The 27,452-nt window shown below is 40.0% G+C and overlaps 2 protein-coding genes and 1 non-coding gene across 3 annotated transcripts; 1 reads left to right on the top strand and 2 right to left on the bottom strand.

Annotated features, from left to right (window-relative positions):
• Nucleotides 1-52: 52 nt before the first annotated feature.
• Nucleotides 53-27,452, bottom strand: LOC139773178 (muscle-specific protein 20). Its single transcript, XM_071707458.1, has 5 exons — nt 27,285-27,452; nt 16,400-16,481; nt 4,832-4,961; nt 837-957; nt 53-580 (listed from the first exon to the last, which is right to left on the bottom strand). The coding sequence occupies exons 1-5, from the start codon at nt 27,306-27,308 to the stop codon at nt 389-391; spliced, it is 549 nt and encodes a 182-aa protein (XP_071563559.1). The 5' UTR covers nt 27,309-27,452; the 3' UTR covers nt 53-388.
• Nucleotides 17,536-17,676, bottom strand: LOC139773188 (U4 spliceosomal RNA). The gene has a single exon (XR_011718295.1). It is a non-coding gene; the product is annotated as a U4 spliceosomal RNA (small nuclear RNA).
• LOC139773179 (myophilin) lies at nt 19,948-25,242 on the top strand. The gene is made up of 4 exons (XM_071707459.1): nt 19,948-20,098; nt 23,010-23,209; nt 23,308-23,428; nt 23,813-25,242. The coding sequence occupies exons 1-4, from the start codon at nt 20,093-20,095 to the stop codon at nt 23,990-23,992; spliced, it is 507 nt and encodes a 168-aa protein (XP_071563560.1). The 5' UTR covers nt 19,948-20,092; the 3' UTR covers nt 23,993-25,242.

The following is a 27,452-nucleotide window of genomic DNA, read 5'->3' as shown; positions in this document are numbered from 1 at the left end:
TAGTCGATAGTTGAGATGCACCGAGATAAAATATAAATAGAAGCCTTAATCCTCTCGATGCACTGTCGTATATTGATTACTTCATAAAATACATTTCGTTGGATACACTCGTTAGAAGTGGACGCGCTAAAGGACACAAAATAATTAATTTATGCGTCGATATTCATTCGCGTAATTTATCCTGCGCGACAAATATATTGACGACTTTCTAATCATGAAAGAATTATAAAACTTGATTCGTTCTTTTACGAAAGCACAGAACATATAGTTAAACGTGAAACGTTCCTAATAACTTTACGTTACAATGATATCCATTTAAAAGGGTCGTGTTATGCAAACTTTATGCAGAATATTTCTAACGGCGATAAAAAAGTGTAAATTCTATGAATTATTTTCCAAGAAGTATTTTTCTCGTAGCCCCGAAGTTTTGTCCGGCTTGTGTAGCTCCCTTATTGGTACCAGCTTGCAGGCCGATGAGTCCCTCGCCAGCCCTCAACTGCTCCTCCGTGAAGGCCCTCTTGTTCTCCTCCGCTGGCTTCGGACCCAGCCAGGGACCACGCCATTCCGGATGCTTATATGTCTGTAAATTAGCATAAAGAATGCACATTTTCCTCTCTGATTACCTAATATAGTTAAAAAGGTAATACAATCTTAAAGTACATGCTTAATTCACAGATATTAATTACTCCAGATTTGCAAAACAAGATTCTAAAAATTTATCACACATATTTATCCGAAAAATCCTTCTTAAAGGAGTCTTCAGGTTTTCTAAATGCAATGAAGTATTAATTTAATGTACAAATAACAAGATGACGAGGCTGTCGTTAATTAATTACCGTCCGTCCGATAGCGAAGATGGTGTTCGTCACTTGAGCGATATTTTTACGTTCAATCAGATCGACAGCTTGGAAGAGATCAACGTCGGGTACTCCATATTTCACACAGGCTTTCTGGAACCTGAAAAAGAAATCAAAATACACACTTTTATTAATATAGCCAAGTATACGTTACATAAATTCGATAGAGAGATGAAAGACGTTACATAGTTTCGCACGTTTTAATTTAATAAACGGAATATTTCGGAAAATTAACGCGGAAGAGACATCGAAGAATCCCTGCGATAAGGAGGAGTCGTGGGACACACCATGACGGCAAGTCCGAAGTCGGAGGGAAGACAAAGCCGGGGGAGAAACAATAGAGAAGCATCCAACTCCTTTATACGGCTGTTCGCCTGGGCATCGCCTTGAGCTAGTGACGCGCTTCTATTGTTCGGTCGCTAATTATCGCCACTTGGTAATTAACGGGTTGTGCGATACGCAACCGCCTGGGAGGTACGACAAGGCGATGGCCTTTGTTCTCCGCGCTGCAGAAATGACGTGTCGCGTGTGCCTGTTTAACAGGATAGCAGAATCACCCTCCGTTTCCAGCGTCGAAGACAATGTCGTCGCCTCGTCAATCACGCTTACCGCGAATGCATCGCTCTCGTAAACGCGAGATCATTTACACATAAAAAATACGAGAACTCGCCTAATTCACGAAATTTACATTTGTCATTCTCACATATCGTCATTAATACTCACATCAGTTCGAATTTTTTTTACCAAAGGCGATTCCAATCTTTCAATCTATACTAATCGCTCTTGCAGAAGAATAAAGATGATCCGTGAAAGACTGTAATGTTTTCAGCTCCGCGCCGGATGATAAACGTGGGATGTAAAGGCGGACGAGTCGCGTCCGTAGCGTCGCGCGAGAAAGCACCTGACACGTGAGAAATATTTGGCATACGCGCTAAACATACCGTCGCGTATTTTAGCCTGCTCATTTTGATGTGTTCCTGACGCTTGACGCGTCTTCCGCATATGAGGCACTGAATAACGAAGCGATTTATCTTGCGCGACGAGTGTCGTGAGTTAAATCAATTGAAGAAACGAGAGATGTGTCGTGTCGTCCCTCTTAAACGAGACCCTACGTTTTCCAAGCTCGACGAGAGCATGCGGAAGGGTACAACATTTAAAATATGTCTTTGTGATACGTCCTATACATGGTTCTATTATGGGAAGCTCTAACAAAGTGGAAATGCATACATAGTATTTTATATAGTAATACCAATTGCATTTAATTATAATTATAATGACTATATATTTATCAAAAAAATATACATATAATCTATATATTTATGTAACATATGTAATATGTAATATACATTTTTTATATAATCATATATTAATAATTACACATTTGAAATTATATATTAAATAATTATTAGAAATAATATAAAATAATATAAAAATCGCGGGTTTCGTACGTCTCGCGTGAGAGTCACGTCGGAAGAAGCGCGAAGGAAGAAAGACTAGGAATTTTAACAATAGACATTATTGTCGTTCCCACAAAATAGCGGACTATTTCGTCAGAATCTATAGCTGCATATCGATCAAGCGTGGACCTGTTGCACTCGTCAAGCAGAGAGCGTGAGGCAGGTCAGTGCTGACGAGCGGTCGGTCTATCAGAGCCGCATGAGGGGGCCTCGTCTCCGCGTCGCGCGCCGGCCGCGCGGCACGCGAGGTCCCTCCTCGCCGTGCAGCGCAGCGGTAGTAGCGGTACGCGTGATCTTACACGTTCCGCGAAGACGCGACGCGCGGTAGGTAGGTGGCCGGTGGGTATCGGCGGTGGTGGCGGTGGTGGCGGTGGCGGCAGCGGCGGCAACATATCCACCTTCACCGAGATCATACTGCTCGCGTAGAAAGGGAGTAACGCGGAGTGGCCGCGCTGCGCATCGTTCGCCCCACTACCTCGGGGACGCGCTCTTAAACATTCAAAACGCGCCAAACGCCCGAAGAAGCGCGACATGCGCATGGCAATGCGCCCGACGGCGACGGCGACGAGCGCGAGACAGTGCGCGGACGTGCGCGGACGGGCGCGCGCGTCCCTCCCGAGGGAGGGAGGTGGTCGAGGTGGCCGCGAGTACCCGCGCGGCCGAAAGAGAGATCGCCGCGTCCGCGGGAAACGCGCCTGCTAACGCTCCCTGCTCCCGACAGGCCGAAGGGAATAATCCCCGTTTATCTCGAGCGAGATAAAAGGGGGAGAATGCGGAAAAGCGCAGGGCCACCCAAGGGTGCGCTTCTTTTTGCGCTGTCCTAAAATCACCTCCTCGCAGGCAAATACTTCATCAGGATTGTAGCAATGCGCTACAGGCGTTCGACTCGGATATCCTATTTTCGGGTTGCGAACCGGCCACGTCATAGATATAGCTAAACGATTGCCTACATATATATATTGTCGCGAAAAACGTGCGACGCAAAAAGCTTAAGAATAAAGGGACATTTAATTCCCGGGAAGAAAGGAGTACTGTATATGTAGACTTTATGACGTATACGGAAACTGCGACTGACAATTGAAAATTCTTGCGACGAGCTTTCAGTAAAAAGTTTTGATTTTCCAGACTGATCATCAATCGATTAATTTGTAATGTATTAAGCTTTTTATGCGTTTATAATTCGAAGGATATTGATGTATGGAAGAAGAGCACGAGGAGCGTGATATAACGACGCAAAGATTCGCGGTTTTCTATTATCCGCGCATTCGGTAACGAACTACGCTACGTGTCTACATATATCTATCGACGTTTTCACTTTCATCGCGCTTCAATCTATAGTCGATGGTCCCGACCTCAGACTTTGTCGGTTCTCGGCTGCCAGGCGAGCAGGACGCACCAGGAGCCGGGGATCCGCCGTCGCCGGGGCGTTTCGCGCCCAATCGCCCCGGCCGGGGCCCCGGCGATATTGCGCGACTCTCGAAACTCGGGCGAGTCGCGCGAGGGTCAACAATCTCTCGACTCGCGACGACGGTCGTTGATCGGCGTTGTCGATACTCCGCAGTCGAGGAATTGACGCAAAACACTGTCGATTGCGTAAAGTCGACGACGGATTAGGGAACCAGGAACGCGCAGAAGGCGCGTCGGCGGCGGAGAGCGGAGACGCGGGATACCTCGCCGCGCCGTGAGGAAATTATTCGCCTCGAGTCTCTCGCGGTCATGGAATAGCTTACATTAAGAAGGAAAATATTGAACTTAAAAAAATAAATAACAACCGACAGATATCAATAATATAGTAAATTAATAATTAGAAATACGAACAAATTAAATAATCAATTTGATATTTCTATGTTATTGAGTATCTCTTAAGCCTTGTGTACACGATACTAGAAATCGGTCCGAGTTTCGGTTTAAGCCAATGAAACTGCTGCTTTTCTGTAAGAGCTGCAAGTTGATTGGCTTAAACCGAAACTCGGACCGATTTCTAGTATCGTGTACACAAGGCTTTAGGCCCAGTTTCACAAGTGTCGGTTAACTTTTAATCTTAGATTAACTCACTCTTCGTCTCCTTCTAACGTCCCCCTTAGAAAGAGACGAAGAGTGAGTTAATGTAAGGTTAAAAGTTAACCGACACTTGTGAAACTGGGCCTTAACAGCTCATTATTGAGAAGTTTATGACGAAACTAATATCACCTCAGTCAGGCTCAAATTTAAATGAATGTTAATTATTTATAGAACATTTATGTCAATTTCTACCAATATACGCAGATTAATTTACTTTAATCTCGGTTTAACTCACGTTTTATCTTTTCTTAGTTCTAAGAATTAGAAAAAGATAAAAAGTAAATAAAACCGAGATTAAAGTTAATCTGCATTGATAGAAATGAAGATTAATGAGTAATACAATCTTATTTTGTTATTATTATTACATTACGGTTCTTTTATATGGTTTATTTACTCTTTAAATAATTTCTCATATTTTTCTCATTTGTTTTCAATTCATTGTAACGCGATACTCACTGATTAAGGTTATCCATCATCTTGTAATCCCCACCGGATGTATTGATCTTGGAGATCAGGCCGGGCTGCAATTTGTTCATGAGCATGCAGAGCAGAACGCCATCCCTCAGAGCGTCTTCATAACTCACGCCTGTAAAAGAACGTGCCAATAGGTATATACATTACATTTCATCGTTTAGAATGAGTATAATTTTTATAACTAAAGAGAAATATATCATGAGCAACCAGCCGTACGATTTATAATAGATGCGATAAAAAATGATTAGACCGTCAATTCAGAACATTGTCTCAACAGATATGCAAAGAATAATTATAGACGAGTGATTTATACGACATGCGACAGTACAATTTCTCGAAATTGAATTATTATGTCATAAGATAGTCAGAGATACTTAATAAATGTCGTCTTGATCACAGATGGGCGCGAGATATTTCTCTCAGAATCTCGAGGAAGATCTCTAGCAAAGATTACGAGAGAAAGATCTGAAAGCCTAGTATGCTTTATTTACATTTAGCGCATTAAAGACGTCGCGCTTATCGGCCGCATTGCCCGCATTTACACGTAGAAAGCCTCGAGAGAAAAGGAGAGCGATTTCGCCTGATGGCGAAAAGAATGCTGATGACCACGTCGGCACCAGGATCGCAGAAGCGACATTCTCCCTTCCCGCGGCCGTCGCCGAAAATCACGCGCGGTTCCAGGACAGGAGGGCCAGGGGCTTGCGCGATAGAGCCGCAGCGACGAGCTTTGATTCTCGCGCGGTGAATCCGGCGGTGTTTTATCAACGTCGAACGCGGCCACGTGCCTTCCCTCTGCCATCGGCCATTTTTTCGCTCGAAACACCGCGCGCTGAGTGGATACCCACCACCCCTTCTACCGTCCGTCGTGCCCCTCCTCATCGCGACCCGCCCAGTCGGGGGGAAAGAGAGATCGAACGGATTCACCGCGAAATAATAACCGCGAACGAGCGACCGGGTCGGATATGTGCAACCAGCGCTCGCTCATGGCGCCCCATTATGCCAAGAGGCGAGCCAAGGGGGCATGGCATTTTTTGTCACGTCGGACGAAGAATCAGGAAAGGCCGGCCGCGTCTTGCGGGCGCGCGCACTTTTTGCTCGCTTTGATCGGCGGGAGCGTCGGCGCCGCGCGCCGCCGCCGCCGTCGGCGTCTTCCCCGTCGGTGGCCGGCGGCCTCCGGCGCGACCGGGCGTCTCGCCGCGACGCGATGCGCGGCCCGTCGCCATTCGAAAGACACAACGCGTCTCGGGCTCCTAGGGGCGCAGCCCGCCGCAGGAGCTGTGCGTTACCGCGTCGCGCTGTCATTGCGTTTTTTTTTTGTCGCTGCCTCCCTCCAACCACCCCCCCCCGCCCCCACCCCCTCACGTCAGCGATACAAGCAGTGTATCGATGTATCCAATCTATCGGCGCGCGACGCTGCCGCCGGCCGCCGGCCGCCGCCGCTCCCACCATCGCCGCGGCAAATTGTATCGACGCGCGGCATCCCGAAGCAACAGTTGGCATAACCCCACCCTCCTCCCATTACCCTCGCGCGTTTTCCAATAACCGTGGGAATAAGAATGGATTGGACGTTAATCGCATCAATGCGTCTCTCTCCGTTGTCCGATTCTCTCGTCTCTGTCACTTAAATTGACGAAAGCATGCAGACGCGGAATCGCTAATGAACCCGCGAGATCTGGGTCTTGTCAGAGATCGGAATCCAGAAATATATTGTCGCACTCATCGTAATAATTCAGATAAGATGCGATAATAAAGCTTTGCACACAGATAACTTGGATCTTGTTTAATTTGTTCTAGCATTTAAAAAGATACTTTAACGTGCCAGAAATTGCAAAGCGGAAGTAATCCGATAAGAGGACTAGAACAAAAATTAAGTCAATGTGTACAGTATTACGAGTAATGAGAAAGCTGTGCACAGTTTACGCTTTTGCTTTAATCTTCTGGATGCATTAGACTGTCGCGGTGTGTAAATTTACGCGAGAATATCAACGTAATTTCTCATTTACGCTTCCTCTTGATTTATATATTTTCTATATATCATAGTTCTAAATTTAACGTTCAGATTTGAAGTACGTTCTTGCAAGAATTCTTCAGAAAACTTGAAAGAAAAAACTTTTTTTATTTTTAATCCGATAGAAAATTATGCTGCATATACATGTAATAATGGAGAAATGATCATTAAGAGTCCGAAGCTTTTTACAGCGCTGCGAGCCTGGCGATATCAAAACGAGAGATTTTGCAGGAATGTATATATTTATTTAAAAATCTTGAAAATAAAAAAACAACAATGACCCTCTCAACAACATGTGACAAGTCAAACGTTCGTCGATACGATCTGATGAAAGACTTTCTTCGTTAATTAAGAAATTTAGAGGATTTTCGGGCGGGAGGACACGTGCCAACTGTCTAAAAGACTACTAGCCTGATCCTGCAAGGACGACGCGTCACGTGGTTTTGAGTTGGTGGGGATCGCGCTAAAACGCCTACCCCGAAATCTGCTCGCCTAGTACGCGGCTGGTCGTATACTTGAATTCTCGATTGACGAGCCATCGACAGGCGATTGGTTCTGGATGGCCCGTCGCAACCCCGATCAGAGCTAATTATGTCGCGACGCTGAAAGCGGCGATTAGGATCATCGCTATTAAATTTCGATACGATCCAATTTAAAATTACCGAAGGCGCGCGTGCTATTTTTTTTCTCCCCGGAATGCCCCTGATGATCATCCCGCTTAATTAATACTCGCTTTTTCGGGACAGTTTCTAGGAGAGAGAATTGATCGGAAGAGAAGAACGAGACCTGTTGCTCGTTTTGTGTAGCGCGGACGGTTCGGTTGGTATCAGGGACGTATTACGCGCTTCTGACACGTTTGCGTTTCCGCTTCCCCCGAACCACCCGTTTCGCTTCACTCGAGTCTCGCGTTCTTCGGGAACCTTATCCTTAGGGACGCCCACAGTCTTCTCTCGGACCCAGACGCGCACGAAGCGAACGCCGAATAACCAGAGAATAACTCGGTATAATACGAAATGTAATTAAAATGTAAACCTGATTATCCGGTGAATAGAATGCAATTTTCGCAGACGTTTTTTCCCGAGTTTTTTTCTTCGCAAATGTATAATTTGACGTATCTAATGAAATTAGTCAAATTTTATCGATATTACTGACAGATAATTTTATTATCGCATAGTGCACGTTTTGTCTTCCAAGAATGTAATTACGAGAACAGTCAATTAATTCAAAGTAGAATTCTAATCGACAACATTCCTATTAAAAAATGATGATAAATTACAAAAGCAAGTAATTTTAATTAGTGAGAAATTTCTTTACGTCTTTACGCAGCAAGCATCTCATTTATCACATATTATCGAAAAGATGTTATTTTTCTCTCTCTCTCTCTCTCTCTCTCTCTCTCTCTCTCTCTCTCTCTCTCTCTCTCTATCTCTTACAAGGGGAGGACCAGGTAGTGCCCTCACCGATTTAAATAAATTTTTAATATGTTGTAGGGTTAACCCCCCACTAATTAATGGTAAAGTGGCACGATGCAATACTCGAGCATTCGCAAGATATTTGCATCGAAATTTACTTATTTAGTCCATTCGCCAGGTCGATTGAGCATTTTTATCGAGGTTGATGGCTTAAGTTAATGTTTTTTTTATGTTTTTTGGGTCGTAGAACAAGTGAAAGAACTATTTACAGAATCTGTAAATAGTTTTTTCGTAAGTCGATGCAATAAAAAGTTATTAACAATTTATTTGTTTAAATTGCCCTAGCGATCAAACTATACATCCTATAAAAAAATAAACTAGAGAAAATTTGTTCCTCTTTTCACGATGAACAAAATGGCGTTTAAATTTTTCCAAAATCTTTATTATTGACGGAAATATGTCAATTTTTAGGTAATTACTGCCTACGCGTCGCGGAGTACCCTAGGCGTGCGCGCTCGCGCTCAATTGTACCACACGAGTTTTACTCCTTTAATTTTAATTTAATTTATTTTTTTTGCTCCTTTTTTATCCTTTTTTGCTCCTAGGGTACTCCGCGACGCGTAGGCAGTAATTACCTAAAAATTGACATATTTCCGTCAATAATGAAGATTTTGGAAAAATTTAAACGCCGTTTTGTTCATCGTGAAAAGAGGAACAAATTTTCTCTAGTTTATTTTTTTATAGGATGTATTGTTTGATCGCTAGGGCAATTTAAACAAATAAATTGTTAATGACTTTTTATTGCATCGACTTACGAAAAAACTATTTACAGATTCTTGTTCTATGACCCAAAAAACATAAAAAAACATTAACTTAAGCCATCAACCTCGATAAAAATGCTCAATCGACCTGGCGAATGGACTAAATAAGTAAATTTCGATGCAAATATCTTGCGAATGCTCGAGTATTGCATCGTGCCACTTTACCATTAATTAGTGGGGGGTTAACCCTACAACATATTAAAAATTTATTTAAATCGGTGAGGGCACTACCTGGTCCTCCCCTTGTTAGCCTCAAGATTATTTTCGTAAATACACATATCTTCCAGAAGTCTTGAAGAATTTTAGATTAAGACAGGTGAGAAAGGTGTGCGAAGTGTTTCGACATATAAGCAGACGCGATACGTTTTTTTTATTCCACGGGGCGAATTTCACCCTGTACGAGTGTACTGCACCTCCGCTTTTCCACGATATCCAGGCAGCATCCGGCCGGCGTTCTCTTCGACAAACAAATACGCGCCGGTGCGCGCGGGCCGGCTGTCCCGCCGGGGAATAAACAAGCGTGACATGCTGATAGGTTCCTGGTAGTGTCGAAACGCGGTGAGATGTCGTAAACCCGAGAAGATGACAGAAAATCGATAGCGGGTCGCCTTCGCGGGACGTCCGTCCGTCGCGGCATCGACGCCCGTCTTCGCGGTACCGTTTTTCTTCCCGCGGACGGCCCGCGCGTGATGCTGGCCTGGTCGTTTTCAGATGCCGTGCGTCTTCCTGCTGTCTTCGGGAAAAAATCCCGGAATGCAACAAATATGTATCGGCGGATCGGGACTATTCCCGCGGGTGATACTATCCTGCTACGTTGACACGTCACGGTCGTCATGTTGGGAGGATTTGACGTGAAATCGATGGGCACGCCTCCGATACGTCCCATTGCCCTCCGCGGCTGTCGCGATTCTTTTTTAACGCCGCCGATGATGAATCGAAACATTCACGGGATACGGATACCGAGAGAGAGAGATTTCACATTAGGGAAATTGCACGCCAAATTGCGAATATGCTAATGAGCGACCATCGACTTCTATCACGTAAAATGTGTAGGGTAGCGATAATGTTGACGGTATCAGTCGTCAGCGTTATCGTTTGGACGTCGGGAGACGGGAATTTGCTGTCTATGCTTTGGCAATTATTTTAATTACTACTTAATTCTTTATTGTGCTTAATTACCGGCGCGGCGATGAGGAAACAGATTAATGCTTGCGAGAATCTAGCTCAATTTCTCGTATATAGTTAGCTATACTTCTATCGTATAATGATTAATTCTTTCGAATCTGTTACGTAAAGTTTAAATCGCATTACACGACGTTTCTCGCGACTCGTTATATCGTAAATAGATTTGACAGCTTATTCCGGACGGAGGAAGATTCATCGGGGAGAAAAAGACGCGACGAGCGCGCTTGCGTCACCGTCGTATCGATTAAATGTCAGACTCATGTCATAAAGACGTCACAGGCACGGTTTTCACCAGGACAACATCCTGCGCTTGAATTTACGACCGCCAACGTGGCAACAGGTCTCGCGGGAACGCCGTTGTACGCAGAATCCGAGATTCCCGCCGCTTTCCTGATAATAAATCCCGAAGCAAGAATTTATCGCCACATTAAGATGTATTTGCTCTTCATCTTCCATCGACCTAATTTTTTATCCGTTCGAGCCATTTAAACGCATGAAACGCGTTTCAATTAAGATTAAAACGTATAACAACTTTTAAGCCGTGATCAGACTACGGATTGGGATTGAGATTGTATTGAAATTTAATCAATCAGAATAAAGAAAACTAACTTCAAGTTTAGTGAACTTTGCTCTAATTGGTCAAATTTCAATCCCAATCCGTAGTCTGATCACGGCTTTAGAGCGTTTTCTGACAATTAGAGAAATTAACGTAAACATAAATTAGATTGAAAAAAAATACATATATAAAATAGATTTTAAAAATATATACATTGCTGTCGTAAATGGAATATAATAATTATCAAGGCGTTTAATTTCCAGCGACTGGAAATATAAATATAAATATACAGAACAAGTTATGAAGGGAATGAAAATAAATCAAAACAAACGAGATGCTCGACTACTTTTAGCCTACGTTCGTTTATTCCCAGATTTTATTTTTCTAATAGCTCTCCTAATGTGAATAAACGAACGCAAGCTTAGAGTTGCAGTTTCCAGCCGTTACCGGATTCGCGTTAACGTTTCACATTGATCGCCAACGCGAGAAAAGCCACGCAGGTGACAATATGCACGTCCCCGTGGTCGCGTAACCCGTTCGCTCCCTCTCCCACCCCCTCGGCGCACGCGTGCGCCAGCATTACCTATAACTCGCGACGAACCACCTGTTGATCGCGCGACGCTCGTAAATCTAGCTCGGGGCTGTAATCCTGGTAGGCTCGTCTCGGAATGACGTCATTGACGATCTCTTGACGGACAACTGACACTCGCGGCCCATCCTCGAGTGATCGGCCGCCCCCCGTCGCTCGTCGCCCGGCGATTTCTTTCCGTATATCGAAGGAATTCTCCTTACCTCCCTCCGTCCCCCCCTCGGCCTTTCGCCGGGGATTCTCGCGACGCGCGCGAAAAGAGCTTATCAGGGTCCTCCGCGCGGAATGGTACAACGCGTATCCCATCCCCATAAATTCATCTACTGCTCGGCGTTGCTCCCCTAGTAGGTGCGAGCTTCCGTGACGTCACGCCGCGTCATATGACGAGAACATGGTCGATGATGTTCAATGATCGCGCCCAACCCGAAAGGGATAACCCACGCGGTCACCCGCGGTCGAGGAGTTGAATGAGGGGGAGGCGAGAGGAAGGGTGTAGGTGTAAGGTCGTAATTTAGCGAATCGACCCGTCGGCGACGGGTTGCTGGCGGGACACCCTATAAATCCCTCAAACGTCTGCTGGTGCCCTGGTGCACCCGAGCGACTTGCGCCACCGTGACGGACGGATGACTGACGTTTCTTCTGTTTTGGAAACGTCGCGCGTATTGTCGCGGCGTTAAGCAATGTTCACATCGATACAAATCGCGAATGAGATTATCCCGAGCAGAGGGGAGGCTGTCGCGTTGCAGCTTTGCGCGAGAATGAGTTATCTCAGCGGACAGCAATTCCGAGCAAATCAAATTTAAACGGCGCCCCGCGCTACCCAGTTATACATGCGTAACTCAATCTCGCGCGATATCGTCTACATAATCACAAAGATACTGTGACATTATGTTGCAACCCTTCTGGTACGAAAGACGAACCACCGGATTGTTCGGATAGATAAAATTCTGTGAATGGAATTTCGCATCCGCTTTGGAAGAGCGTTCATCAGGATTGTCGGTCACTTAAACGCCGTTCGAGTAAAGTACCGCAAACACGGGTGATAATTATTGCGAAAGAGGGAGAGGTGAGACGAAAGAAGGAGAGGTGACACATAAACTAGTAGCGCAAGGTACGATCCATCCGGAGTGCCGTATGCGGCCCTGGTACGCCAGCGTCCCTACGACGTAACATGATGTACAGATGACGGTAAATCAATACGCATCGTCGACTATCGACCCTAATGTTCGGGGGACAGTAACGTGTAAGCCACGAGAAAAATAAGAGAATTTGTCGACAACGACATCGAGACCGGCGCGACGGAACACATGTTTGCCAAAACATGCTATCAATACGTACGCAACGATAAATAAATTCTGAATGTGTGTCACGCGAGATCGGCGAGATATTTGATGAAATATCAAACTGAAATCAGCACAAGAGCTTTTTTGCACGTAACGAGTTTTGGTAATGCAAAAACACGAACGTTTCCAGCTGCTCGCGATCGTTTCCCTGATATTGAATTGATTAACGTAAATCCCTTTCTTCATCAACATGAAGATTGATTACTAATTTATTTTCAACTTGTATTTTTGCCGCGTAAAGAAATATCGAAATATCATTTTATCCACGATCAATGACAAAAATTTCAATGTTAAGTACAAGTATAAATAATAAATAAAAAGTGAATTGATTGTATAAGTACAAAGATGTATAAATACAAAAACGCCTTTAGATAATTTTTTTCAGTAATAAAATATGCAGCGTATATCCTGTTAAACTCTAGAGTCTAGAATATGACTCGATTCTCCCCGAGATACGTGTCGATTATTAATATTCAAGACGAGTCGCGACAAAGTCGTTAATATGATATTTCGCGATCGAGACCCATCAGACAAGGATCGTGCCAAGCATACCTCGCGAGCTTCCGGGAGCAGGCTACCATCCGTATTTGGAAGTCCCGTGGGATACCTTGAAATTTCCATCAAATCCTTGCTGGGCGTGCATCAGGATTCCAGTGTCTAGGGCGGGTCAGGAGCGGCGAGAGGAACGTGATTGCACCACGACCGTTTAAGTTCAATTTTAAACGAGTCAATAACATCAAAAGCTTCGACTATCCGGCTCGCATCCTCGCGTAGAGCTCGAACGTGAACTCTGACGTAACGTATATACCGCCATTGTGATCCGGACCACCCCTAGACACGTTTCGTCCAAGATGGGGGCTCGAAGATGAATACCGAATACGTTCTCAAAGCACCAGAGCAGCAGGAAGAAGATGAAATGGCATAAACGTCATTTCTTTAGGAAATAGATAGAAACGATAGAAAGGATATTAGATAATAATAATATCAATCGATCGTCATTTTATATCTTTATCCGATAATAGATGAAATTTCTGCGTTAAACTAATTCTGTCTTCTCCAATGAGTAATTCTGCGGCACGGCTTATTATTTCGTCAATTTCGTGACAGTTTATCTCTTAATTCGTAGATTTATAGATTTTATGAAAAATTTATTTAGACTGTCGCGGAGAAAGTTAAATGTGTCGCAAAGTTTTCTTTATCGGTATCAATCTGGAGACGGGATTGGATTTCTTTTTTTACACTCGATCTCGTGCGCATCCGACACCGCTCAAGGTTCGCGGACACCAGGCTGCCACTCGTTCAAGAGAGCTTTCTTGCGGGCCTACGGGGGGGGGGGGACCCCCACTTAGATGGTCGTAGGTACCGAAGGTTTCCTAGTGGGGATTAATCATGTGCCCGAGTGGGGGTGGTTTCGTCGTTTGGCCACCTCCACCGCGTCCTCGGCACAACCAGGATGACAGTCATAGGTGGAGGCTCGTTAAATCTAAACATTCGACATAATCAGCATTATCGGGTGCATCTCCGAGTTCCCGCCCGCTCGGAGATCTCGGCGAACGCGACGGAAACGAGATCCGCGTTTGCGGTAGCCGGTCGATGAACGCCCGCGACGAGCTCTCGCGATAGTTCACGAAGCAGCGAGAAATTCGTCGAACTTGGTTAAAAACTTATCGAGCTTATGATGGAAAATATTCTCTTTCGATTCGCGTTTGTTTAAATGCGCTGGAAATATTATTAAATTCATTATTCAATGATTTTTTGATAATACTTAATTTTAATAGAGAGACAAAGTGACAATTATCGTAGTCCTATTATAGTAACAAGTTACAAAATTATTTTTCTACTTTGCGTAAAATATACATAATAAATATAATATATAATAAATAAAATTTTACGTTATTTATAACTTTACGTTACTGATAAAGCATGCCGTTATAATTTAAGAAACAAAGTCTTTTTTTAAATTAATGACTGACTGAAGAGTTTCCTCGTTTCTCTCTCTCTCTCTCTCTCTCTCTCTCTCTCTCTCTCTCTCTCTCTCTCTCTCTCTCTCTCTTTCTTTCGTAACAATTTTATTTTATTTCTTTATACGTATCGAGAATATAACACTTCATTTACGGACTGTTAATTAAAATCGCTTTATATCGAATATATTAAATTGCGTTATGAAGAACGATATGTTGACGATTAAGACACCGATTTCGCCCAAGATTTTAATACGACCTTCGGTCCACTTATCAGACTACATTCATCTTATTCAATACTATTCGTAGGTGAGAAACGAGTGGAAATAGTAAATGAAGCCGCGCAAACGTACGTGAAGTAATGCCGATTGCGTCGACGCCTGGCGTGTTTGTCGCAACAGGGGTGTATGTCGAATCGAGGGTTGTCCGCCGAGGCATGCTCGATAGGGTGGCTCGCAATGACGTAACAAAGCGCGCGTTTTGCCAGGCGAGTATAACGCGACAGGAGGATGAAACTACCCCTGATGGTTCGGACAGAGTTCAGTAATCTCGTAAAAATAGTTGACACGATTTCGACGTAGGCCCCTCTCTCCCACGCTCAGTTTTTATTCAAGCAACATAATTCTATAAAGACTTGTTGCAACTCGAAAACGAGTCTCGTATACCCATTAATGAATTTTGTACGAATTATAAGAAATAAATTAAAATCGTAAACATACAATTGCTGTAATTAGAGGTATAAGTATTTCTCTTTTACGAATATTAATAAAATACACAATTCAAATACAATTCAAATACAATTCACGAATATCAATGAAATACAATTGAGTTTTATGTGCAAATTGCATTTACACATTTGCGATTACTTCTTTAAATGGCTTCGACGAGTTCACTTACGACAATTATACATATAACGTGCGAGTTTGAACGTTCAATTCAAACATTATTACGGCACGTTTCACACTGCAGCTGCGCCGTCAGATATTCGAGATCAATATCGTTCTGCATGGCGCGTATCCCGTCGCCGCGATTGCATTTTCGATCATATGACAGGTGTACTATACGGGGGAACTGACCTCGACAAAGCTTAACCTTTGCGACGTCACGCGGCCTGACATTTGTATCCGGCAATTATGTGATTCTAGTTAGATAACGACATATGCTTCCATCCCTTTAGCTGAGAGTCACCCCCACGGGGATGAAAACATCGAAACGCTTTCGGATTCGCGTCACCCACGTGGAACAGGAGTTTATATGCGTTCGTAGAGCCATTAAATGTGTATGGCCTTTATATAAGAGTATCGACTTTATTCACTTTTAGTGGAAAAAAACATGTTAGATTATATACATATTTAAAAAATTATTTCACAAACACGCTATTTATTTTTTATCCAAAAAAAGTGCAATAAACGGTCGATTATTCAATAATTCATTTCTTTCCACAAATGTAATTATAAGATTATATTATTTCGAATTCGTAATAGATAAAACTTAAAAGGCATGTCGTTACTTGGTGAAATATTAGTAATATTACTAATATTTCACTACGAAAATACGTATTTGATTGAAAGATTTATAAATTGCATGTATAAATACGAAACGACGTGCATACTAGACAGACATTTCTCTCATTAAGATGAGATATTATATTAATTAAATTATTTTAGGAGCTCACCTGGTGGAAATCTTTGGCCAATTACAGTCTCTATCCATTGTTGGGCTTCAGCTTCTTGGCTCGCTTCGCGCTTGCCAGCAACCTGCGATTAGAAAGAAACTTACGATTAGAACAGGTAAGTTACAAATTTATTGAAAAATAAATGTATTATGTTAGAAGTTTATATTCTCTAATATATTGACGAGGATAAACGATGACCCAGTGATACTTGGCACAATTGAGACAAGAGAGATGAATATGTTATTTATTTTATATTTTTCTCACGTAAACATTTTATTTTAGCCAAGAAATCCGATGTTTCATTTTACGTATAGACAAAAATATTTTTTAGTGAGAAAAGCAAGAATTTATTTTTTCCTTCAATATTATTATTTTATTTTTTCTAATAAATAATAGAAAATGACAGTTAAATAATTATTAATAAAATTTGTTGGATAAGTATCGCCATATAAAGATAGTTAATCTATTATAATCAAATATTTATTATTAATTTGTTATTAATTATTTAATAGTAATTTATTAATATAACGTTTTATAAACAATTAAACTTTCATTTCATCCAGCTATAATTGGCAAATAATCATCGTGACGATTCGACCATTGGTTTTGGTCCTTTACTCGTCAAGACGTTTTATATTATTAAATAATAATTTATTATTATAACGTTACAGTTATGTTGCGACAATTATCGTTATACTTTAATTTCTCTGTAACAGATGCAGCTAATAAAATTATCTATTAAGAATTAAGATATAAGGTAACGAAGGAAATTATTTTATTTTTATTAGAAAAAACTTTTTAATTAGCTTTATTATTATTATCAAATTAATATATATGTTTCATTTTATTTTAAATTTTGTTTTGATGATAAAGATTATATTTAAATATTTAAAAAAAACACGTAACTAAATACATAAAAATAGCAAAAATAATATCAGGATGTGGAACGAAGGAATGTGACAAAAATTCTCAATAGGCTAAAGCTATTTCTTTACCTATTGAAAAAAGGACATTTGGCCGTAACGAACCCGGAGGGGTGAGAAGGGATCGGGTGCCATAACAAGAAGAAGAAGGAAGGACAGGAGAGTTTAAGATCTAGTCTTAAAAAATATTTTATGTTTAAATTCAATTAACAGTTTCCGCAGAAACTTTCAAAAATTGCCGTAGCCGATGGTATTTCACATCGTCATGGCGGGGTATTGGTAAAAGTTTTCAACTAGCAATAATCGCACCTCAGTAGAACTTCATTGGTTACGATATCGCCACTGCGCAAAGCTGACGAGAGCTTACGTCGGCCGCCTATTCATAGTAGTTGTGATGTGATTTTAAACACGAGAAAGTCATCCCTGTCGCACTCCGCGTAGCGGCCGCTTTCCGAACTAACGGGTCGGTCGCCGAAATGATGCGGCCGATCTTGCGGCGGGCGGCGCACTGGACTCGCTCGTCCATTCCACATGTATAAAATTTACCATTGTTAACGGATAATTTAAACGTCGGGCCAGCCGGGTATTTGCAAGAAAATATATCCGAACAGGATCGCATGACGGCAGGAGGTTACGCGTCCGAGAACGCGCGCGCGTTCCAACGGCGCGGTACCGTCTGGCTCTCGATATCTTTATCTTTCACCACGTTGTGCTCTCTTTCTTTCTCTTTCTCTACCCAGTATCACGTTATCGCGATATAATTTTCCAATGTCTTATGCAGAATTGTTTAATGTTTAATAAAATATTAAGATAAATAAAAGTTCTTGGAGTAACATTACGATAAAATTATAATGCTATTAAATTCTTAATAAACTTATATACATGTGCAATTATAATAATGTTAACAATTATAAAATATTAATAATTATTGTGTTGTACTATGTAATTAATTAAGATTTTAGCGTTAACTGCCTTTTGCATTCTCGAGTTAGAGCGGACTCCAATAGGTATACCAACATCAGTATACTTTGACATTACATGAAACGAAATATAAACTCAACGCAATATGCATACGCTACTTCAATAATCGCAGAATATTTGATAATAATTCGTAAAAAATGAAAAGTAATCTTACAAAGTAAAACTATTTTATCCAATAAAAGATAAGGTTATTTTTTATTATCTAGTGTCTTCGTTTTCTCAAATATCCGTTATGTTTTGTACATTTATTATCACGTCAATGTTCAGGGATTTCTAAAATGTCTCACGAAACGGATTATTTGTTCTGAAGAGATTATCGACGACGTGCCATTTATTATCGCGTTTCGTTACGTAACATTTCGCATAGACGGACAACATCGATCGCTCCAGACGTCTACGCAGATCCGTTGCGTTACGATAAACTTGGAAACAGCGACGATTAACGAAATCTAAACTCAGCGGTGGCATCACCCTTCAAAGTGGCCGGAATCCAGAAATTATAACGTTCACGTATCGGCGTTTCCGTCTGGCGAATGTCCACGTATGTTAAACGTATGCGGCAAATTGCACCCACTTGTTCGAATTTTTCCGCTTCACAGAAATATTCTATTTTATAACGAACTCGTCAGAAATCGCGAGCGATATTTCGTAATGCGCTACTTCGAGTTGCTTCTCATCATATTTTGCTATTTAGATGAACCGATTGACAAAAAATTAATAAATGTCTTTTTCTTATTTATTTCAAATTAGGTGATAATGTCCGTAAAAGTATCTCAAGTCGCTTTTTAAAATAAAAAATGATTAAAAAAATTTTTTTGAGAGTATATTTTTCGTTCCGTTGCTCTTTGCACGTGTTAATTGTAAGCGTGTACAATTGTAAGAACAAGCCTCACGGCTAATGTGCGACCTAGATCGAGCACGATAGTACCAGTCATATGAATTTACGAATCGTTGAACTGACCCTTTATGCGTTTTAAACTGTTTATCAATTAAATCGCGAACGCTAAAAGTCAAATATTTCAGATTAAACACTCGTAGAGCACGCCGTATATGTGTACTAAAAATAGAACGCGGCATCAGATACCATGCAGCTGTCAGTAAGAAAACTTCCTCACTGATTTGTCAAATCTCACGAAATTCTGCTAAAAGTAGCTTTTAAACGAAAAAGAAATACACACTTATGGTACATATAAATGCATATTACTCTCTAAATTAATTTTATACATTAAATAAATTTACTCATATTTAATATGCATTTTTGTTTAATTAAATTCATAACTTATTTATATTTTTAACAAGTATCACGCATTTTATTGCGCGCAAGATTTTATCATCTAGAAAATACGAATTAAATTATTTATCTAGTTTTCAATTATCGTTCCTCTTTATGTTTGTTCGTACCGGGATTTTCGTTCATCATTATTTTGTTGTTGCCGTGCTTTTAGTGTCTGTTATAAAATACGTATTATAAAATACGATGCATGTGCGATGCGCCGAGATGTCTTTCCCGCGCATCTATTTGAAAGCGAAGCATAATTTAATTTAGGGTCACGCCGCGTTCTGTAAGTAGGGCCGGTGTCAAGATCTGGTTACGAGCGGGGGTGTGGGAATACCCAACCGAAAACTGGGCAACGAGCCAAAAGCACTTAAATATCGGCGGAGGGGATGACGCCATATAGCGTCGCGACGCGCGGCGTCCGATTTAGTTTCTACTCGACATCATCGAAGTTTCAAAGTCACACGCAATCCGGAAAAGTCACCGTCGTCGAGGAAACAACGCAGCGAAAGAATGCCGGTACGTTTTCCCCTGAGGAAAGCCCTGAGCGAGCGAGACGCTGATCCTTTTTGCGCTCCGGTGATAATTAATCGCGAGCCCATTCTGGGACAACGTTTCCAGTGAAAAACTCATGCGTTTTAATAAATATCTATGTTTTTTGTACAAATAAAATGCATATAGCATACGACTTGACATACGACAAAAAGTGAAAATCACGAAAGAGCTTTTGTATCTTTTCTTATGTTTGTAAAAAGAAACAATTAACATCAATTAACATTAACAATTAACATTCTATAACGTTGTCTGCATAAAAAGATAAACAATCTACATACGATACATATCTGTCAAATATCTTATAGTGGATATGAATTATAAGGATTTTTATTGTTTAGTTATAACAGTTTGATACTGTCGCTCAAGAGTAACGTATGACTTCTACAGTATTTATAACTGTGATTCAATTTACTGCGATACACATCGTTTTACGTCAGTGCTCTTCTTTGATGTATGTCTTTCTCCTCTACATCCGGTGTATTTATATCCTAACATAAATAACGTTATGCAACGCAGACTTTTCGATGTTATCCCAAGAAGCTATGGAACCAAAACACATTTAGAGAATATTGATGGGTAGCTTAACAATGAGTGTCTCAATAAATGGGTGTGGCCTCGGGGATGATTTGCTTATAAAGAAGCTTAGTAACTATCTTTGTTTCTCTTGCGTTAAGGAGAGAAATTGCAATGTTTTTTTATCCTTTTAAATTCTTAATTACTGTCAACATAAAAATTATTTGAGATTAATAATATTAATCATCTGTCAGTTATGATAATCCGTTTAATTCAAAAAATAAAAAAGTGCTGCGTTGCACGCATTTATAAATCTGAAGCAGCAATTTATCAAAATACTCGCAGGTTTAGAAATTCACATAATTTTTCCTTCTTGTTTTCAATATTAGATACATTGTTATCATTTATTTCTTAGTTTGACTGCCCTCGTTTGTCATCTCCATGTTTGAATTAATCGTTGCAGCCTTGTTTCGTATCGTAATTTATTGCATATAAGTGGGCTGTGGAGATTCATGGAATCTCACGTGCACGTAATTCCTGAATCTCATCCGCTACGCGACACACTCGATTGTAATATCCAATTCATGCGCGGAGGCGACACGCCGCGATGCGTCTCCGGCACAGGTGCACGGTTTGATCTGTTGCCAACCAATTCGCTGGAGATGCGAATTGTACGTGGGCCCATCCAATTTAATTTTAAATTTAGTGAGCGGTCGTCGTACGTCACGTTCGCGAAACGTCCTCGGAAACGGCGAGGCCGCTCCCGTACGAGCGGAAGCCGCTCCCCTTGAAAATGGATCTTAAAATACCACCCCGAGTGGATGCGACGAGAAACACGTTGCCGCGGCTGTATCTGACACTTCGCAGATAAGAAATTGGAAATTCTAAGCAACGTATATAGCGAATTCGAAAATATTATTGTCGATGCCATGACCAAAAATTCACTTTTTGCCAGAACATCCTGGATACGATTCGCGTTATATTTAATCTGTTGATGCAATCCTTAAAAAAAGAAAAGAAAAATATGTCTTCGTCGTTCGACACTCGTTTAACGTCTTCAGTCCCGATTTCATAATTCAAAACTAATTTTATTACTGTCCGCAATATTGTTACATTGCTATTATTTCTAACGAACATAATACTTATTGTTACACTGAAAGTTACTATCTTAAACGCGCGTTTATCGTATAATTGTAAACGACTTGCGCAATGTATCATTGTGAATCACGCGCTCAATTAGAACCAATTAAAGTCGCCTTCATTATATTCGGACCAGTGTGCGTCTTGGCTGAGTTCATGTGCCGAGATATAGATACCTGCGCAGCTGCATAAATGAAACGAAAGCTGTTCCTAGAGCCACGATCGCGATGTTATTACAAACTTGCACAATTCCATTGTATATTAGCGGTATGCGGTATCCAAACAACGCCGTCGCCGTCCCAAAATATCGCACGGTTGAGCGATTCGCGGAGCCGCGAAACAATCACGACGGTGTTTATCGTGCGGTTTCAAATCCGCGGCTTTTCAGGGTTAATTTTACTATAAATAGTGATTTATAGTTTCGACCGAGGGATGCCAGGTCTCGTTTGCGTCAGGCAGCTGTTCGAATCATAAATCGTCTCATATGAACACTAAGGAATTTCGAAAGCGCGTGAAAGCCATTAAAATGCCCGTTATCCGTTTCTCGTGAAACATTTGCCGTGAAATTGTTGTGAAATTTATGCACCTGATTAAAGTGCAACTAATTATAGGCTTATGCAAAGCTATATGTCATTTTCATCTCTAACGCAAAGTTCTAATGCATGTATAATATCATTATTCGTCAGGAAAAAAAATATATATATATAATAATATATTTTTCTGTAAAGACTTTCTTTCGTATCGAGCCATTCAGGATAATCCATTGTTTGCATGAATCAAGATTTCAACTCATAAACTTAAATTATATGGACCTATACGAAACAGATGTTTGATAGTTTAACACCGCTTTGCCAGTTTTCATAAACGCCAAGACATCGGTCGCCGTATTTTATTTTCGATGTTGGACTTTACGCGGGTAATCCTACACCACTCACTGCGATCTATTTCTGATACAGCCATTTTTAAGACAACCAGAAAACGCTTATGATGTTCACACACACATATATATATATATATATATATATATATATATATATACAGACGCAATCCGCGTGGGAATGCATTCTACAGTAAATTTTTGCAATGCGATAAAAGACGATGTTGAAAATAATCGCGTTGACGTCAGTGTATGTGTGAGAGAGAAAAAGAGAAAGAAAGAAAGAGAGAGAGAGAGAGAGATAACGCTAATTTATATCTATAATTATATCATATCTTCTTTCAGGCTCGTAATAAAGAACAAGAAGCCGAGATCCTCGCCTGGATCGAAGCTGTGTTAGGCGAGAAGCTCCCGCCAGGAAACTACGAGGACATTTTGCGGGACGGTGTGGTCCTTTGCAATTTAATCAACAAACTTGCACCCGGTTCGGTCAAGAAAATTCAATCTAAGGGCACCAATTTCCAGCTTATGGAAAACATTCAAAGGTGAGCAAAAGCGAACTATTTTCTTTTATCTTATTTCGCATACCGATTTTTGTATAACCCTGTGTATATATATATATATTCCTGTTGTCAATATATAGATTCCAAGCGGCGATCAAAAACTACGGTGTCCCGCAAGAAGAAATTTTCCAGACTGCGGATCTCTTTGAAAGACGTAACATCCCTCAAGTCACCCTCTGCCTGTACGCCCTAGGCAGAATCGTGAGTAGTTTACGATAATACTTTGATTAATCAACTATATTGACAAGATCGTAATCATTAGAGATTAAAGATATCTATCATTCTCACAATGTATCTCTTATAACATGACATAAAATAGACAAAGAATTTTTTTAATAAAGCAAATTTTTTTATATTAAAAAAACTAAATTTTTAGAAAATATTATCAGTTTTTAAAATTTAGAATACTCGGCGATATACGTTTCTCACATCTAAAATATGGAAAATAATAGAAGCTTTTATACGAGTGAAAAATTGAAATCTTCTGTTTGACAGATGGCAAGTCAACACAGCACAGGCATACATTTGCCACAGTTCATTTACAGTTCTCATTGTTAATAAATATTTGTGAAATTTTTGTAACAGACGCAGAAACATGACTGGAACGGGCCAAGATTAGGACCGAAGATGGCGGACGAGAACAAGAGAAGCTTTACCGAGGATCAGCTTCGTGCTAGCGAGGGCCAACTGAATCTTCAAATGGGGTACAATAAGGGTGCCAGCCAGGCTGGTCATGGCGGTTTCGGAAATACTCGACATATGTAAATTGTTTTTTATAGAAAAGAATTAACACACATCTGTATCTTATACGTCTACAACGACTGGTTAGACTATCGAACACGGAGTATGATACAATAAAAACATTGAAATAAGCCGCATTTTTTTAACCGCGCGTATTAAATGTGTGTGTGTGAGAGAATAAAAAAATTACGCGTTTGAAGTATATTTCAAATTCATAAGTTCCGTAAAAAATCGCAAATAACATCTACCTATTTTTGTTGTCGTCGATTATTATTTTCAAAAATGAGATCGAACAATTTATGTTGATACTTCTCTCTGTTATAAGAGTAATCTTTTCTTCTACTTTGTCACGGATACATACGCATCTCTGTAGTATTTCTCATTAACTTTAGTTATTATCTTTTTCTAGTCGATTTTAGATATCTGTGTTTAACAATTAATTTATTATATTAATTATTTTCTTATTCTTTCTACATCAAATATTAATAATGTAGCGATATTAATTATTAACCCTCTATTTAGTCACGGAAGAATATATTTTTTATATGAATTCATAACAATTGTAGTTTGCATGTAAACGTAAGTACATACTCTATCATTTCTGATATCGTAAAGGAGCGCTTTATATTTCGTGAAAAATTCTACTTTTCTTTATATATATCCTACTTATACATGATATATTATCACCTACACAAACAACTTTTATACACGATTACACGAGTTTCATGTTAAATACACGGTACTATACAAATACACAAGTAAATATATAATACACACGTATGTCGATTTCAAAATAAAATATTACATTAACGTAACAAAACGTGTTAAACATATTGTAGGCATTAAAAACACAAACTAAAAGTTAAAACATACAATATCATTCATTATATGTTTAAATATGCGTAATTAGACATACACGTATACACGCAAACTACACGATGCGTACATACACATGACACATACACGCAATGCAACATTATTATATAATATTTATACAATAGGCAAAAAATCCAATTTATTTATAAATTTAGAATATTTAGAAATAATTTTTAAGTTTTACAATATGATAAACCAGCTTTACCTGCATGATATTTTGCATTACATGATTTCAAAGTATATCAGTCTTACACTTATTTTTTCTTTGATAAATTAATACATTAAATTATCAGGACCACAAATTTGTATCATTAGTATTATTATATCATTATTGTATCATTATCATTATTCGAATTGTATATGTACACAATATATTAATAAATGAATCAATATACCTACATCTTTCAGAAAATTATGTTATTTTTTGTAATTTTTATCCTATTATTATCTCATTAATTTATGTAATCTCATGGAAATAAAAATTATCATTGTTCTGAAATAAGTGTGATGTGGAAACGTGTAGGCTATGAATAAGTTTTTGAAATTTATGCTAATGGTACGAGGGATTAAGACAAACAAATGTAACGAGGAAACTGTCTCAGAAATACCGACATTGCAATTTGGGACTAAGTCAATCTCATGCAATATTCCTGATAATCCTTTCGCTCATACGCTAGTAATAAAGTTAATCGTGAGACACAATCTCGGATCGATATATGTCACTGAGGAGATTTGCAATTATTATTTGAAAATATAATGATTTACAAATAAAAAGTACCAGCTGCGATATAAAGAATTTAGAATTTTGATGAAAACCGACGTATATTTTGTATATCTTATGTACGTTTTACGATAAAAATATCGATTACCAGAAAGAAATATGGTTAGAGAGCGGTATATCGAATCGACGGAAAATTTTCTTGCCTTACGCCGCGGTCTATCTTCCATCGCAGCGTCACGTCATGCTTATCTTCGCACCCACGCGGGTATAAAAATATCTACTACTGTTTGTAAATAAATCAGCAACTCGCGACCACGTCATCCGCGACACGCTTTTCTGGGTTTTTCGTGGAAGCTAATGAACGTGCGCGCGTGTTTCTGGCACGGTAAAATTTAATTCCTATAACTTTTGCTTTCCTTGGCAAAACTGAGTGCCTTTCGGTTTATTTCTGGATCGCCGTGGCACACGCGGCGACCGTTGCTGGACCCGGGTCACGGAATGTCACTTTATTCCAAAACGGAACCGACCTATCGTGAGAAAGGAATTCTTACGTGTTTCAGTTTCTTGTTATCAATTAATAGTGCATTCCTAGTATTTCAAAAGAGTTTTTATTATCATGTAATTATTATTACTATATGCTTTTACCGCATTATTAATTATATATACTATAACGCGCGATTCACATAGTGTTGCATAAAGATTTGCTTACTCTGAAATTTGATACCAGAAAACGATTGCGCCCATCTCAATTTTATCGTTCGATACTTACTTTCGAAAATTATTTGCTTGCTTAAAGGAAGCATGATCGGCGATAAATTTCCGTTGATGATTCATAACGTTAAAAGCGTATCCTGAATTAAGAGCGCCTTAATGCGCGGATCGACGGAAGTCTCGTATAAGATTGACGTATGAGTCAGAGCTTCGAAATAGAAAAGCTGCTTCAAATTTTCAGAAGGTGTTAAAAATATATATAAGAGCAGTATATCGAGGAATCTTGTTTACGCGATGTGCGATTTTATGAAATTTCCCTCGCAAGATGAGATGAGACGAAATTAATTGTATTAATTAATTTTCAACGCACGTTTTTAAGCCCACCTTGATTTGTTACGCACGCACAGTTTATATTTCAGAAGAATAAAGAGAGGAACAAGTCTGTTTCAAGTTTTCCTTATATTTTTCCGTAATTTTCTCTCTCATAACTTTAATCTTATCAATATTCGTGCTATTATTTTACACAGAAGTACTCTATTGTCATTTACGTTATCACACAATGTACGCTCATGTTTTCAAGCAAAGTCTAAAACGCAATATAATAAAAGCAACATGTAAAAATCGTGATATCGTGATATAGCTCAACATAAAATTAATTAATTTCACGTAAATCATTATAATTAATACAGATGTATAACGTAGGACTTTTGTAATACATATTTTAATTAAATGCCAAACATTTAATAATTCGTAAACAGAGCTTCTTTAATTTAAGAAACAACTGCACATGTCGTAGAATATTACGATATTAATTGCAAAATGATATTCAGATTCACAATATAATTTATGGGATAAAATGTATGTGTCTCCAGTAATAAAATGATAGCGTAATAAAATAATAATTGCGAATTGGAATCGAAAATCAGACACGATTAGAGAGAAGGGAGACGCAGCGATACGACGCCCTGTTTATCGCGGTCCGATTTCGAGAAATGACGCGTCACTTACCTGCCAGAGTGGGCGTCCAGGCATGGCGGATCCGCGTAACTCAGGTCTCTCTCTCTCTCTCTCTCTCTCTCTCTCTTGTCTCGGGCCTCCTCACCGGAAAATTATTTTCCTCACGCCGTTGCGCAGAGCCTTCCCGCCGCAAGCTCAAGCTCAAGCACAAAAAGTGCG

The sequence above is a fragment of the Temnothorax nylanderi genome, unplaced genomic scaffold (genome assembly GCF_030848795.1).
Source record: "Temnothorax nylanderi isolate EJ_2023f unplaced genomic scaffold, tnyl_v1.0 TNYL_tig0058_pilon, whole genome shotgun sequence".
NCBI lineage: Eukaryota > Metazoa > Arthropoda > Insecta > Hymenoptera > Formicidae > Temnothorax > Temnothorax nylanderi.
This window is presented reverse-complemented; position numbering and strand designations above follow the sequence as displayed.